Source organism: Gopherus flavomarginatus, chromosome 15 (genome assembly GCF_025201925.1).
Source record: "Gopherus flavomarginatus isolate rGopFla2 chromosome 15, rGopFla2.mat.asm, whole genome shotgun sequence".
In the NCBI taxonomy this organism is placed as follows: domain Eukaryota; kingdom Metazoa; phylum Chordata; order Testudines; family Testudinidae; genus Gopherus; species Gopherus flavomarginatus.
The window spans coordinates 32853697-32870612 of NC_066631.1; the positions used below are offsets into that span (position 1 = coordinate 32853697).

At 38.8% G+C, this 16916-nt stretch overlaps 1 protein-coding gene across 1 annotated transcript in view; it reads right to left on the reverse strand.

Moving 5' to 3' along the window:
- The window catches only part of PITPNB (phosphatidylinositol transfer protein beta), a 74892-nt gene that overhangs the window by 15417 nt on the left and 42559 nt on the right, over positions 1-16916 (reverse strand). Inside the window, exon 8 of the mRNA XM_050924072.1 lies at positions 12217-12294. Coding sequence (XP_050780029.1) covers positions 12217-12294 — 78 coding nt within the window. The remainder of the gene's footprint in view (positions 1-12216; positions 12295-16916) is intronic.

Genomic DNA, 16916 nt, shown 5'->3' on the forward strand with positions numbered 1-16916 from the left:
AACACAGAGTGACTAACAAAAAAATCAATTCATGAGTACTCTTCACATTGCCCTCTTGATCCCAGAAAAATCAGTCAGGCTCCCAAAAGGCTGGTACTGTAGATAAGCCACTCAGCTGGACATGCCTGGAACTGCAAACCCAAAGTGCTGAGCCTCTTCAAAAGCAAATAAAAGCTTGTGTTACAGCACTGTGCTCTCCCTCCTCATTCTGTTCCTAGAGCCTGCGGGTCACTGGAGCACAACAGAAATATGTTCTCTTAACCAACATGCCACCTACTGTCAGACAGCTTACACTGAATCCTTTAAGGATTGCAACACTCAGTCTCTGAGGCCACAGATCCTATTTCAGATCTCTGCAAAATAAGCTGAGAAGATGGCTGTTTGCAGACCACTTCTCTTACTATTAGTAACTTGCACTGAATAATAGGAAGTCTAACTCCCTGTCCAGTGCATTGAAGCCAGTTTTAAAAACCGGATCTAGGTTACAACAGGATTTCTAAATTCATTGAGAAAGAGGAATTTTAAGATGGCTTAATTAATTTAGAAGTCCAGTGTATCAGGTGAACTCTAGAGAGTTCCAAGAGGAAAGAGGCTTTAGTCTGGGGCACCACTTAAGCTGACTAGTTCTGATCTGAAAAATATAGTTTTTACTGCAAAGCAGAAAGGCTATTTTGACACTTTCACATAACTGCACAAAAGCAGTAAGTCAAAGACCAGTTTCAGCTGAAGAACAAATTTGAAGCACCAAAGATGCCTACAAACAAAAGGAGAGTGTCACATGTCAAGTACACACATTGGACTCCAAGGCTTCTGCAATAAAAAAAGGCATGATTATACAACTACACATACGTTCTACTCAACTCCACACAGTTTTCACGATCACCGGTTTATAACAGTAACATCGGTAAGCAAAGTAACACTTTGCTTCGTTCGGTGAAATTATGTAACGATTTATAAACTATATTTACATGCCATGGCAGGCTTCACATCAGAAAGGGGCTTCAGAGAGAAAGACGAGCTTTTTTTTTAAAATGGGATTTGTATTATTCAGTGAAGTTTCCCTACTAATGTCACCCTTGATTAACAGGGACACTGATTTATTCAGCTAGGCTTTTAAACAAACCTTGACATTAATGTGAAATTGGGTTACTTTCTTGTTTGTGCATATGCATCACTGATGATTACAAGCCTCATGTTAACCTGATGCTCCCTCTGCCATAGCTATACTAGGAGAACTCAGCACCTTGTGGTTATTTGTTAAGCAGAGACTAATGATTTAAATCCAGATTTTAGAACTTGGAAGATATTCATCACTCCATGCCAGTTTTAAGACAAGTGATATTTTGGCCTAAATGCCTTGGTCCGTTAATAGAACCTGAGTTACAGGTGCACTTTTATGAAGTCCATTATTCTTACACACCTGAAGTCATAGCATATGAAGTTTATTTTCTGAGAGAAGCAACAAATACTTCAGTTCATACATTTTCAACTGAAATTGTACGTTCAGTTTGAAATTAGTCATCCTAATTAGGACAGATAATACACATTTAAATCAGTTTATTCGTACTTACATTATGTTTGCTTTGTTTTCTGGACATCCAGAGTATAAGGGCAATTCAACAAGTGACAGCAAAGTGAAGTTCAACTAACTTGCTTGACAGTATTTATTCTGCTTCCAAAAATCCCTCTAATTGTACTTGAACCTTGGGAGCATTTGTGATAACTTCATGCTAGCGCACATCTATTTTAGGCAAATTATTAAGAATACTAACATTCATTCTGTCGTTCCCTTCCACTTTAAAATTAAAATCTGCTATTAAAAATGCAAATATAAAAATTATATTTCTTGACAAAAAACTAAGAAAAATATTCAAAATCGTTTCTGGGGAAATTAAGCAATTTTAGTTTTGGCAAGTATTTTGCCTAGCTCCTCCTTCATCTGACTATATGCCTGTCCATTTTTAAAATCGACTAATATGTAGGTTGTTTGATTGTTCTTCACCTACAATTTTTAAGGTTTGGAAGCACTTCTTGCCAATTCTCATACCTAGCATATAAATACACTGCACTAAGAATTACTTTTTAGTTTACATGATGCGAATTAGAGACCCTCTGAAACAATCACATGAAAAACACAATTAGTGGAGGCATCTTTAATACGAAAGTCTTTGAAGATATTTCACTGAAACACTATTAGCAAGCCGGAAGGAACTATTAAATCAGAATAATCCTCAAAAATGTGAGTTTCACAAAACTGATTTTATTGTGATATTCCTTACTACTAAGCAGTTGCGAAGTGCCTTCAGATTATATAATGTATGTTTTATTTTTGTTGGATTCTTTAGATTTTGTGTGTCTAGGTTTAAATGTAATCCAAGAGGCTAAATCATGTTTTTAATTTAACAATGCATATTAAGTTACGCCATGGTATGCAGAAGCGGCCTAAGGGAAAGTAATGTATATTTGGGCTACATAACTAAACAAAAAGCTGTGTGTTTGGCTAGAATAGGACACAGTCAGTATATGAAGACCACACATTCTCATTTCTTATATCTATGGCAAATACATCAGAAGGACTTAAAGGTAGAATGCCAGGCAAGAGTAAAATTAGTTTTTGAAACTAACATTCTTTTTAAATATAATGACAGTTCATTATTCATGCAGACAGTAAAGGTTTTCTACTGAACATTTTCCAGATATTCAAAATTATAGGACACACTAGAGCTGAATTATGTGCATTTATTTACTACACTAATTTCTCACTACAGTGCTCTGATTATTAATAGTAAATGGAAATAAGTGTATCCAGAATTGACTCATGTTCGGTTTACAAACAGAAGATTTAAAGTGCAATGTTTGCTTTATGTGCTGAAAGAGCACAAATCTTCAACCCAGGTACCACTAAGAGAGGGAAAAAAAAGGACAATTTCAGCAGCCAACCCCTAGCACTTAAAAATCATGTGTTTGGCTTAAAATAATGAAATTAAGAAATAATAAATGTTGGGTTTTTATTTGCCTTCTGATTTTTTAGCGTTTAGGCATGACGATTTCAAGCTTCTATGCAACCATGAGGGCTAGAGGCTTACTTTTTAGAAGGTGAAGTTTTAAGAAATAAAGCTAATATTGTAAGACAGAATGACGTAATGAGATGGAAATACTGGAGTTTTCTGTTACAGAAGGCAGAAGTACAGAGAAAACATTGGGGATGAGAATGCAAATGGAGGGTGAGAGGTTTATTTCTCCCAATTTGATCAAGATGAAGTGTTTCAGTTACTTTGATCAGAATAGGAAAAATTCCATCTGAGTAGGTCACTGCTAAACATTCAGGATGTATAAGGGAATGCATGAGATTCTGATATGCCATCACCTGCCCCACATCTAGAGCATAGCAACTCTCAGAAATGACACTGGTCAACATGTGGCTTTGTATAGAGACCTGCACTTTGAACACCACCAGGAATTTAAATGGCAAACAAGCATAGCTGAGACATTACAGAGCTGTGGATAAGCAAAAGAAGGACATGGTCTGTCAGCTCCAGGTGCAAGTCTGTTGTTAAGCTATTGAGGCAATTTGGAAGTCCAGGAGCAGCACGGAGTCTGGAAGGACCCTGAGGCTATGGACCACTGATGGTCAGTCAGACCCTCTTTCTCCCCACCTCACAACCCTTAGATGTAGCACATGGCTCAAGCAAGTCATTCCCCCCACCAATCCCCCATAGGCACCACATGGGGCAGGAAGCCCCCACCTCCTCAGCAAGGGAGGAAGAAAGATCAGCCAGGTCAGGTGCCCTAACCTTACAGACCAGTATATGTGGTAACAATCCATCTCCACTCTGGGATAACAGCTTTCCCTTGCTGTCTGCCAGCACAGTTAGCTCTGAGGCTCAAGGGGTACAGGTCTATTACAGAACTAACCCTTTTGTGTGCATGCATTAGGATAGAACTTTTAATTACATGATCACATACTATGGAAAAATAGTATCACAGCCTCAACAAGCACAGACTGAATGAATAAAGGGACAAGAATTAAGGCTATGTAGGCAACTGTAAATCTGGCATTACTTAACTTCCAAGTACTTGACTTTGCAACCTAAGTCACATTATTTGAATGTATTTTTGTATGCAATATAAATACTTGATTATACAAGAGATTCCTTAATATTCATTGAAGCTCAGTAAACCATGCCCCATGTATTAGAAGGGATGGAATCTTTGATGCAAAATATAACACAGGTCACCATTTTGAAGACAGAAAAACATGTGAAAACCCCATAACAGAATTGTTGTAACTCTGGTGTATACCTATATAACCGTGAAAAGGAACCTATTTTTCAATCAGGTTTTCTTTTAGAGAGACAAGTGGATGAGGTAATATATTTTATTGGACCAACTACTGCAGGTGAGAAATACAAGCTTTTCAGCAACACAGAGCTCTTTTTCAGTTCTGGGGAAGGTATTTAGGCTGTAGTGTAGATACAGCCTATGTTGGAATAACTCATATCACTCAGGGGTGTGAAAAAACCATCCCTGAGTGATGTAAGTTACACCGTTGTAAGAGCTCATGTGCACAGCACTAGTTAGTTGGGGAGCTTCTCCTGCTGACACAACTTCTGCCACTCACAAGGTGGTTTTATTATGCAGTTGGGAGAACTCTGTTGGCAGAGAGCATCTTCACCAGAGGTGCTGCAGCAGCACAGCTGTCTTGGTACAGCTGTGAGGCTGCAGCACTGTACCTACAGACATGGCCTCAAGGTGTCACAGGGTGGAATACATTGTTTAGCATCATCAAACAATGGTGTCCTGTGGTGTCCAGGAAGTTGATGCTAGTATGGTAGTATTCTAGACTAGAGTTTAATGAATGGGTGATGGTGGCTAAAGTTGTGATGAAAATCTATGAGGGAGTTTAGGTCGTCTCTCAAGAGGATGACAATATCTATGCATCTCTGGTATACCATTGGTTTTGTGGTGCATTTGTCTAGAAATAATTCTTCAAGGTGGTTTCTTCTTGCCTGCATGGGCCATGTTATAACACGATTACTGCAAGTGTGCTGTGGCCCGGTGATCAGTTATTTTTGTAGCACAAATGCACCATGACTAGCTGATCAAAATGCTAGGCACTTACTGCAGTAAAACTTGACAAATAAAACACACAACACCTCCAAAGAAATAGTTCTAACATTCAAACTAGTGGCTTCTTGATGAGAAAGCCATTTTTGCTTGATATTTTCAACAATCTACAGATAAAAAAAGAACTTAAAGCAAAATCTCTAGAGCAAGCACTAAATAAATCCTTACTCCCTTGATGCTCCTGACTTCAAAGGTAGGATTAATCAATCATTTAATGTTCAACAGGAAGCCAAATATCAATTCACAACATTTCATTTCATGTTTTTCACAAGATATTTAAATTAAGTTCACGAAACCATCTGCGAACAGAGAGACTATTACATCAAAATGTATATTTTTTTATTTCAATGAATATTTCATCATTTCTAAGAAGCTGGATAAATCCAAATGGCCTTATAGTGCAAAGTCAAAGCCTGCTGCAGGAATGATTAATGCAGGGATATGGGCATCAGAACTACTGTGCCTTTGAACATTATGAGAGAAGAGTGGGATTCTTTTTAATGTAATCAGTAATACTGAACACTGTGCACTCTTGTCTGAAAACAGCTGAGATGCAGTTGGACTAGTAAATACAATTAAATCAAATTTCCAGATAGCCCACCTTTTAGTATAGAGTTATGAGCATTCTTTGAGGAAAGGGGGTGAGGGTAGGAGATATTGCTCCAGACGAATAGCGGTACATCAGAATCATGTTTCCACCTCTTGCTGAGTTTCACTGGGACATGGAATACTACAGATTACTGGAAAGCACACACAGAGGATTGTTTCCACTTTGGTTTTTCTACAGTGTCCATCACGTGGCTACACTGGTGCTTTACAGCACTGCAACTTTCTCACTCAGGGGTGTGAAAAAACACACCCTTGAGCGCAGCAAGTTACAGCGCTGTAAAGTGCCATTATAAACAGTGCTCGAGCATGGCTCCCAGCACTGTAAGCTAATCCCCATGGGGAGGTGGAGTACCTGCAGCGCTGGGAGAGAGCTCTCTCTGGTGCCGCGACCACACACACACTTCAAAGAGCTGCCGCGGGAGCACCTGCAAGTGTGGCCATACCCAAAGTGCTGAACAGGATGCTTAGATCTGCACGCTGACCTTCAAGAGGATTCTACTCTTTGTCCACCTCCTAGAGCCTGGTTAAGCTGTGTTAATATAAACTAGGGTGACCAGACAGCAAATGTGAAAAATCGGGATGGGACGGGGTGGCGGTAACAGGAGCCTATATAAGAAAAAAGGCCCAAAAATTGGGACTGTCCCTATCAAAATCAGGACATCTAGTCACCCTAATATAAACAATTGTTATCATGGGAAACTTTTGCAAAGAGGCCTTGCTACACGCTCAGAAAACAACAACAACAAACAGTCAACTCATAGGCCCAACCTAATCTTCTCTGGTAGCTGGTTCCACCAATTTCCTCAATGAATGGAAAATGCATCCACCAACACTGTTTTTCTTCCTTGACTTGAAGGCAAAGAAGTTACTTTCTTTTGTACATTGTTGATTTACTAAAAGGCATCTTAATCCCTTGATTCTATTGAGGCTACAGAGAAATTAAGATGCAAAATCAATTAATTTTGGGTGACGCACCTAATCCTTCTGTGCAAATCCAAGTCACTAATTGGCTGTAAACACCTATCCACATCCATGATTCATGGTAGTGGAAAGCCTTTGCTGCCAAGTTACACATATACACTATAAGGCTAGTTTGATTTTTTTGAAGTCATCATATCTTTCCTCCTGGGAACAGCAAGCTGCCAGTGTCAATATTTTAATCCCTCAAACCAGTGTACAGAGCATCAATTGCTGAAATCCCTCTCCCATGGAGTCCCATGTACAAGCACTCATTACTGGGTCAATAAGCTGCTACAATAACATTGAGACAAACATAGGCACCTTTGCAGGGTCTGCACAACCTGACTGTCAGGGAATCCACTCTTTCACCATGCTGGAAAACAGCATATACAGCCTCAGACACTGCCACCGGCTCCCATTAAGTAAGCAACTTGGCCTTACTGTGCCTTTGAGCTCTTGAAAGCCTGGTTTACACTTAAAACTTGGGGCAGCTCATAACGCTCAGAGCTATTACTTTATGCTGTCTGCAGACTCAAGTACACTCATTTCAGATTCTGATTATTTGCAACCAAAGACAGGAAACTTTAAAATGAAATCTTGAGACATTTATGCAATACATTTCTACAAGAAACATTGATTCAGCTGAGGCCAATTCATCATACCATACACAGATCATAGCATATAAAATCATATCAATGTTTCACCCCAAATCTCACCTCATTTAAACCACTGTCATTTGAACTTACTCGCACCCAGGACATGCAACACCACAGAACACAAGTCTCAAAACACCTGAAAACTTGAGATAACTCTACCATAAAGCCATACCCACCTTGGTTCAGCTTCTGTACTCAGTCTCTAGCTGAAGTATATTTTTATCCTTCTATTCTAGGGCTGCTTCAAGGGATGTAAGCTACCCCTAGATGTCAAATTTTAATCACAGAGGGCTTGACCTCAGCTTCTGAGATGAGCAACCATTCCGAGAAAGATGGGAAGCTACCCATGCTAGATCAGATTACTGGTCCATCAAGCCCAGAATACCACTACTAGTAAGGCAGCCACAACCTGATGCTTCAGAAGCAAAAAAGACAACACTGTAAAGCACTTTGCTCACTATACAACGCAGAAGGAGCTGAATTATGAGTCTCTGCTTCTATGAGACTTCCAAGGCAGGTCTGTATCTCAAGTATGAGACATGGGAGCCACTATGGTACTTGGATGACCACCTATCAAGTTATGCACCAACATAATGCCAATAAATTAAGCCTGTCTACACAGAAAGGTGAAACTAATGTTAACAGAGCTTTCAAAGAATTTAATATTTCTCTTTATAAAACAACCCTTTCCCAATATAAAACTAAGAGAAAAGCTAAAACTCAATCAACCCAGGCATGATTTTATTTTATTTTTAAACTAAACACGTGAACAAGCAGCTTGTTAATGCATTTAAGACCACCACTATGATAGTTGTAGCCATGACTACTGAGAGACACTGGCCTGAAGGCTTTGCCTTGAATCAAAATGGTGAGTCAAGTTACTTTTAAAATCACTCTCTCATCACTATGGAAACAAGCCACTTAATAGGTTGACTCCTAAATAATGAAAAATATGATAGACACGTATTCCAAAGGATAAGTGTGTATATGTATCAGAACCAAGAGTTCAAGAACCCAAATGCACACCTAAACAAGGTATATGATCTCTCATCTAAACTCATAAATTAAGCACCAGCATAAGCAGCTCTATTGCTGCAGGGATCTCAGTGAACTATAGCACTATGAGTTAGGAGTACCAGATACACAACAGGGCAAAGATAGGTTGGGCTTTGCTTTCATTCAACTGTTGCCTTCTTTATTTTCATTTACCAGCACCTTACTTTTTCCTTCCCTACTGGCCACTTCCCTCTTATTTTTATAAATTTTTCCTACTCAGCTCCTGTTAGTCCAAGGAATAAAAGTGAACAACAGAGTTAAGTTTCTTTGGACAACAAGGGAGTTAAGAGTCTGTTAATGACATAGTATTAGGGCTGTCGATTAATTGCAATTAACTCATGCAATTAACAAAAAATTAATTGCGATTAATCATAGTTTTAATCGCATTGTTAAATACCACCAATTGAAATTTATTAAATATTTTTGGATGTTTTTATTTTTTCAATTACATCACAGAATACAAAGTGTATACTGCTCACTTCATATTTTTATTACAAATATCTGTACTGTAAAAAAGAAACCGTATTTTTCAATTCACCTCATACAAGTACTGTAGTGCAATCTCTATCATGAAAGTGCAACTTACAAATGTAGATTTTTTTTGTTACATAACTACACTCAAAAATGAAACAATGCAAAATCTTAGAGCCTACAAGTCTACTCAGTCCTACTTCTCGTTCAGCCAATAGCTGAGACAAACAAGTTGGTTTACATTTACGAGAGATAATGCTGCCCACTTCTTAATTACAATGTCACCAGAAAGTGAGAATAAAGTGTTTGCACAGGACTTTTGTAGCTGGCATTACAAGGTATTTACGTGCCAGATATGCTAAACATTCATATGCCCCTTCATGCTTTGGCCACCATTCCAGAGGACATGCTTCTACGTTGACGATGCTCGTTAAATAAATAAATATGTTAATTAAATTGGTGACTGAACTCCTTGGGAGAAGAATTGTATGTTTCCGGCTCTATTTTACCCGCATTCTGCCATATATTTCATATTATAGTAGTCTCGAATGATGACTCAGCACATGTTGTTCATTTTAAGAAAACTTTCACTGCAGACTTGACAAAACGCAAAGAAGGTACCAATAACTACAGAACTCGACCCAAGGTTTAAGAATCGAAAGTGCCTTCCAAAATCTGAGAAAGATGAGGTGTGGCGCATGCTCTTAGAAGTTTTCAAAGAGCAACACTCCAGTGCGGAAACTTCAGAACCCGAATCACCAAAAAAGAAAATCAACCTTCTATCGGTGGCATCTGACTCAGATGATGAAAATGAACATGCGTCCGCCTGCACTGCTTTGGACTGTTATCGAGCAGAACCCGTCATCAGCATGGACGTATGCTCTCTAGAATGGTGGCTGAAGCATGAACGGACAAATGAATCTTTAGTGCATCTGGCATGTAAATAACTTGCCATGTCAGCTGCAACAGTGCCATGAGAACACCTGTTCTCACTTTCAGGTGACTTTGTGAACAAGAAGCAGGCAGCATTATCTCCTGCAAATGTAAACAATCTTGTTTGTCTGAGCAATTGGCTGAACAAGGAATACAACTGAGTGGACTTGTAAGCTCTAAAGTTTTACATTAAGAACCGAAGAATGGCCATACTGGGTCAGACCAAAGGTCCATCCAGCCTGGTATCCTGTCTACCAACAGTGGCCAATGCCAGGTGCCCCACAGGGTGTGAACCTAACAGGTAATAATCAAGTTCTCTCTCTCCTGCCATCCATCTCCACCTTCTGACAAACAGAGACTAGGGACACCATTCCTTACCCATCCTGGCTAATAGCCATTAATGGACTTAACTCCCATGAATTTATCTAGCTCTCTTTTAAACCCTGTTATAGTCCTAGCCTTCACAACCTCCTCAGGCAAGGAGTTCCACAGGTTGACTGTGTGAAGAACTTCTTCCTTATTTGTTTTAAACCTGCTGCCCATTAATTTCATTTGGTGGCCCCTAGTTATTATATTATGGGAACAAATAAATAACTTTTCCTTATTCACTTTCTCCAGACCGCTCATGATTTTATATACCTCTATCATATCCCCCTTAGTTTCCTCTTTTCCAAGCTGAAAAGTCCTAGCCTTTTTAATCTTTCCTCATATGGGACCCGTTCCAACTCCCTAATCATTTTAGTTACCCTTCTCTGAATCTTTTCTAATGTCAGCATAGCTTTTTTGAGATGAGGAGATCACAGCTGTACGCAGTATTCAAGATGTGGGCGTACCATGGATTTATATAAGGGCAATAAGATATTCTCCATCTTATTCTCTATCCCTTTAATTATTCCTAACAGCCTCTTTGCTTTTTTGACTGCCGCTGCACACTGCGTGGACGTCTTCAGAGAACTATCCACAATGACTCCAAGATCTCTTTCCTGATTAGTTGTAGCTAAATTAGCCCCCATCATATTGTATGTTTAGCAGGGGTTCTTTTTTCCAATGTGCATTACTTTATATTTATCCACATTAAATTTCATTTGCTATTTTGTTGCCCAATCACTTAGCTTTGTGAGATCTTTTTGAAGTTCTTCAGTCTGCTTTGGTCTTAACTATCTTGAGTAGTTTAGTATCATCTACAAATTTTGCCACCTCACTGTTCACCCCTTTCTCCAGATCATTGTTTTATTTTTGAATACAGTTTTTTTTTTTTGGTACATTTGTAAGTTCACTTCATGATAAAGTGAGCACTGTACCCTTTCTATTCTGCATTATAATTGAAATCAATACATTTGAAAATTTAGAAAACATCCAAAAATATTTAAATAAATGGTATTCTATTATTATTTTAATTGCGCGGATCATTTTTTTAAGTGTGCAATAGCCCTAAATAGTATAACAGGATGCATAGTGCTTGCAATCATGAAAGGTGGCAAGGTCCCAGATTACAGAACCTTGCAATGTAAAATGAGATACACAACAACAAAGGATCAGGAGGAAGGACAATGGGGCATGCAATGCTGAGGGACGCTGAGTGATGGAAGGTTTTGTAGCAGTAGAGATGGTTAGGTACCAAGACGAAAACTCTGGGAGGCATGTTGGATTCTCTGATCAGCCAGTATAGAAAATTTGCCTCAAGGAATCCACACACAGTCCTTAATACGTTTCTAATATCATTTTGATGCAGAACCAGGGAAACTCAGTGAACCAGCATATTTTTCTGCTTACCAACTTGTGTAGTAAATGTTTGTATTTATAAAATATGACCAGATAAATCAGCCTCCCAATAGCACCCCTCCAAATACAATTAAACAAGGGTCATACAAGGTAAGAACTTGTTCTTATGATCTCTTAAGAAAATAAGTTAGCTACTCATCAGATGTAACCAGGGATTCTTCAAATGTAAACACACAAAGTTACTCCCAATTATAGCTTCCTGCAGTCTAAAACTACTTCAAATGGCAAATCACGGACAGTATGTTTAGGACAAATGATTCACATGGAATTCATTGTAGTATAAAATTCAGCTGTGTATTTATAACAAAGATGTTAGTACTTTTTTCAGTATAACAATTTCGTAATTAACCTCATGATCCCAAAAGGTTAAATCACTGTCTATTTTTAACATTAATACAGTATTTTTGTTATAGTGACAGACTGGGTATACTTTGTTCACTAACATAAGAAATGCACTGACTTTATTTAACTGGATTTGAAAAGGAAAAGAAACTAAAGTATATTCCTATCAACTCAGCGTTAACTAAAGCCACCACCCACTTTGCAAGGCCCTCAAGAGCTGTCAAATGTTTACTTTCTGCTGATGAAGTCTTTGTAAGGCAGTAAGGTCAGCTCACAATACCTTCCAGTTAGGACCCAAAGGTCCTCTCTTGGTCTTCACCGACTGAAACAATACTGGGTCCTCATCAGCTTTATAGTCCTGAAAAGAGAAAAAAGCTAGACAGTCACAGAGAAATCTGAGACACCACCACCACCAGTGCAAAGCAGCAAAATTACTGAGCCAAAAAGGAAGAAGGGACCTTGAGAAGTCATCAAGTCCAGCCACTGCACCGTGGCAGGACCAAGCAAACCTAACCCACCCCCGACAAGTGTTTGTGGAATCCCTGTCATTGGAAGCTTTTTAAAAACAGGTTTGACAATCTCCCTTGGAAGCCTGTTCCAGACCTTAACTACCCTGAGAGTTAGAAAGTTTTTGTTTTTAAAATACCTAACCCTAAAGCTCCCTTCCAGCAGATTAAGCTCATTACTTCTTGTACTACCTTCAGTAGACAGGGAGAACAATCGATCCCCTTTCTTTTTAAAACAGCCTCTATCATACAGTAATGCCTCACTTAACATCCTAGTTACGTTTTTGAAAAATGTAATTTTAAGCCAAACAATGTTATGCAAATCCAATTTTCCTGTAAGAATTAATGTAAATAGGGGGAGTTAGTTATCCAATAGGCCAATACCCAGTCAAAGAAGAAAATAAGATTGATTTGGCATGATTTGTTCTTGACAAATCCATGCTAGCTATTCTTTATAACCCTATTATCCTCAAGATGTTTACAAACAGACTTAATAATTTGAGCCAGTATCCTTCTGACGTTCAGCTGGCTAGTATACAATTCCCCAGGTCCTCTTTGTTCCACTTTTAATAGGCAGATACTATGTTTGCCCTCCTCCAGTCTTCTGGGACCTCACCTGTCCTTCATTACTTCTCAAAGATAATTGCTAACAGTTCTGAGATTGCATCCGCTAGTTCCTATTGTACTCTACGACGAATTTCATCAGGCCCTGCTGACTTGAATACATTTTATTTATCTAAATGTTCTTTAACCTGCGTTCTTTCGCTATTTTGGCCTGCATTCCTTCCCCTTTGTTCTTAATATTCATTGTATGGAGTATCTGGTTGCCATTAACTTTTTTAGTGAAGACTGCAACAAAATAGGCGTTTAACACCTCAGCTTTTTTAATGTCCTCAGTAACTAGCTCTCCTTCTCCAGTAAGTAGCGGCCCAGCACCTTCCTTTGTCACTCCCTTGCTTCCAATGTAGTCAAAGAACCGCTTATAGCTACAACTCATTTTGTACAAAATCAAAGGTAGACACTATCCTGGGTCCACAGAGTTTACGATCTGAACTGATAAAGTACACACATCTATACATGCACTGTTTTGAGTTGTAATTATTATGTAACTATCAAATTTCCGCAACACTCCCTCAAGCTAGTAATCACACATTGGCTGATTTTTTGTAGACATTATGGTAGAAGTAAGTTTATAATATTTGAGAGGGAAGAGGCAGATATCCAGTGCTAAGCCATTTACACTACCTTCAGATTGTAAACTGCTTTGAACAGTTCACTTTAAGCAAGAGCACAGAACATTTTTCCACCAACTTACACAATATAGAAAAATGCCAAGCAACTAAAATTAAGCTAAACAAGACCAAAGGTGCTAAATGTTTACAAGCTATAATTTACTTTAAGCATTTCTATAGCCTTCATCTTTGTAGTATCTGAGCAAGATATTGATTAGGAAGTTAGGACTTCCTAGAAACCACAGGGATAGAACATAGGTTAGGGGTTTGTTATAGAAGTGGATGGGTAGGGTTCTGTGGCCTGCTTTATGCAGGAGGTCAGACTAGATGATCATATTGGTCCCTTCTGACCCTAAAGTCTATGAGTCTATGAGAAGCTATCACCAACAAAATGCCTGACAGCGAGAAAGGGAAAAAAAACAAGTTGAAGTAACAGCTGGAGAAAACAAGTGTGAAGAGACCATTAGGTCCATGCAAAATGCGATGATACAAGCACTCCTGGAGCGCTGAGCACAATTTTGCATGCCGATTACAGGAAAGCTACTCAAGGTCAACTATCGAGGATACATTTTGAGAGAGGAAAAACCTTATAGATGCATACCAAAAGTGAGGGCAGGGAAGCAAGAAGAGCACAAGACTCCATGAGACTGAGTAGCAATCTTGTCATGCAAATCTAATTTACCTTCAAATAGACTTGGCAATCCAGTCATTTGACTGTCTATTATTTGACTAAAGTCAAATATTCCATCAAGAACGTCCTTAGATAGGTGGCAGCCTGCTTTTTTAATCGCATTGTGGAGCCTTTTGTTAGCAAGCCTACTTAAATGTCTTGGTCACTCACTTTACTACATGCTAATGCCACCTGTTGGTAAAATGGTGAACAGAAAGTTGAGCATCTTGATTGGCTGGAATCTTTTAGAATAAACAAGGTATGTATCTATATCTTTGTTTGTATACCAGGCCATCAAGAAAGTTCACAAAATACATTATCCAAGTTAAAAAGACACGATCCCTGCCCCCAAAAGCTTACAAGCCTAAACTGACAAGACCTACATAAAAAGTAACTCAGATGGGAACGGAGGCGGGCTCAATCATTAAACCTGTTCCCCCAACACAAATGGGAAAAAGATGTACAGCTATTAACACTGTCCCTTAAACAAAAGTATCATAGATATAAACCCTCCAGACCTCCCTCACTGGAGCAAAACAGTCAGCCCACGTTAAATGCCCGTGTAAAATAAACCCCCACTCCTCCCCTCTCAACAGAAATACCCTTTACAACTGCCCCTCCTGACCACTCTTGGCTGAAAATATGAATATTTCCATGCTAATGAGGGTTGACATATCACATCTGTGTATAGATCCCTCCCTTCCTGCTCTGTTCCTCCTCCTGCTGCTGCTTACGGTTCCATTGTGGTTGCTGCAGAGGCCAGCTGACCACCTCACTCTCCATATGATTTAGGAGTCTAAGCATCCTGGGAGGGAGGGGCCACATGCCTGAAAACATTTTGATTGGTTGGAATCTTTTGGAACAGCTGCAGTTAGAAACAGAACTCAATGGCTACTGGTTGATTAGATTAGGAAGTATCTCTTGTATTACAAACAGCATTCCAAAAGTAGCGAGTCCTTAACAGTGACAAATTATGCAGAGTTGGGGAAGCAAAACCATTTGTATGGAAATTTTTTTTTTTTTTTTTACTAGATACGAACATGGAAAAACTAATAAAGCTAGGTGCAAGTTCTGTTCTTCTGTGTATGACAGAATGGAGAAACACTTGCTGAATTCTTGTGACATGTCCAGCTACTGTCAAACAGCAAAAAGGGAAAATTGGTTGGCATCAAAATTTGTTTGCTTTTATACATTCTCTTTCATCCTCAGCATCATCATGAAGCCTGGATTCTTTCAATGAAAATCGTGATATGAGTGGCAATGAAAGTGAAGCTAATTCAATTTCTTAATCTTCTAATAAGAATTTTGCTACTCCATCTACTTCAGCATTGAGAACTCCTACTCCTGGAATATCTTCAGATGTTCATCAAATTGGTTTTAAGAGGTTTTTGGATAGAATGTCCCATGACCAGAAAAACAAACTTGACTGTACATTTGCTAGATGAATTTATAACAGCAACACATCATTTCATGTAGTCAAAATTCTTTATATACTAGATTTTTTTCATAAATTGTGCCTAATTTAAGTACTATGTAGGAAATAGCTTGTAGGAAGTCTGAGTGCCAAAGCAGATGTGAAGTAACAGTTAGCATTCTCATGTGTCTAGTGTCTGATGGACGGAGCAATAGTCGCAATGATAATATCAACTTGACAGTAAAAAATTTCACAACCAGTGTTTTCTCAGGTTCTGCATTGGAATGCGTAATCACCTCACAGCCCAATATATTGCTGACCTGTTTACAACTACACCTCTACTCTGATACAACGCTGTCCTCGGGAGGCAAAAAAAATCTTACCACGTTATAAGTGAAATTGTGTTATATTGAACTTCCTTTGATACACCGGAGCGCGCAGCCCCGCCCCCCTGGAGCACTGCTTTACCACATTATATCCGAATTCGTGTTATCTCAGGTCGCATTATATCAGGATAGAGGTGTATTAACAACTGGATTTGAGGGAAAGTTGTTAACTTCAGGTTAACTTCTGATCACCAAGGCTAATATGAAATACGCTTGGGCTTTCTTGATAAAGGAGTAGCCACGTTGTCTATATTCTGGATGTGATGCCCATATGACGACGCTTTTTATTGGTTATTAAGACCAGACAACTTTCTCATCACATGTCAAAAATGAAGAGCATTTTCAAGTTTTTCAAAAACAAACAAAAATACTAGCAGCCATTTTTCTGCATCATTTAGTATTTTATCTACACTGAGGAAGCCTTGTCCTACTCAATGGATACCTATTAAAATGTCTAAAATCTTCAAATATGCAAGAAGTCTCTTCTATTAGCTGCTGCTGAAGAAGGGATGGCTGAGTGTTACCCCCAAGTCAGCAGACATTCTTGAAGACTGTCTTTTGGATGCAAAATTCTAAATTTATTTCATTGCTTGAAACCATAGCTCAGTCCATCCCGAATATGGAAAATTACAGTTCTACATTGTCTGGTGCCAAAAATGAGTTCCTGAACATTAAGGAACATTTATGAGAACACTGAACACAGTTCACTTAAAAATGCTGAAGAAAAAAATAACAAAATAGTATCAAGGGAAAAACAAGCGATCACTCCTGT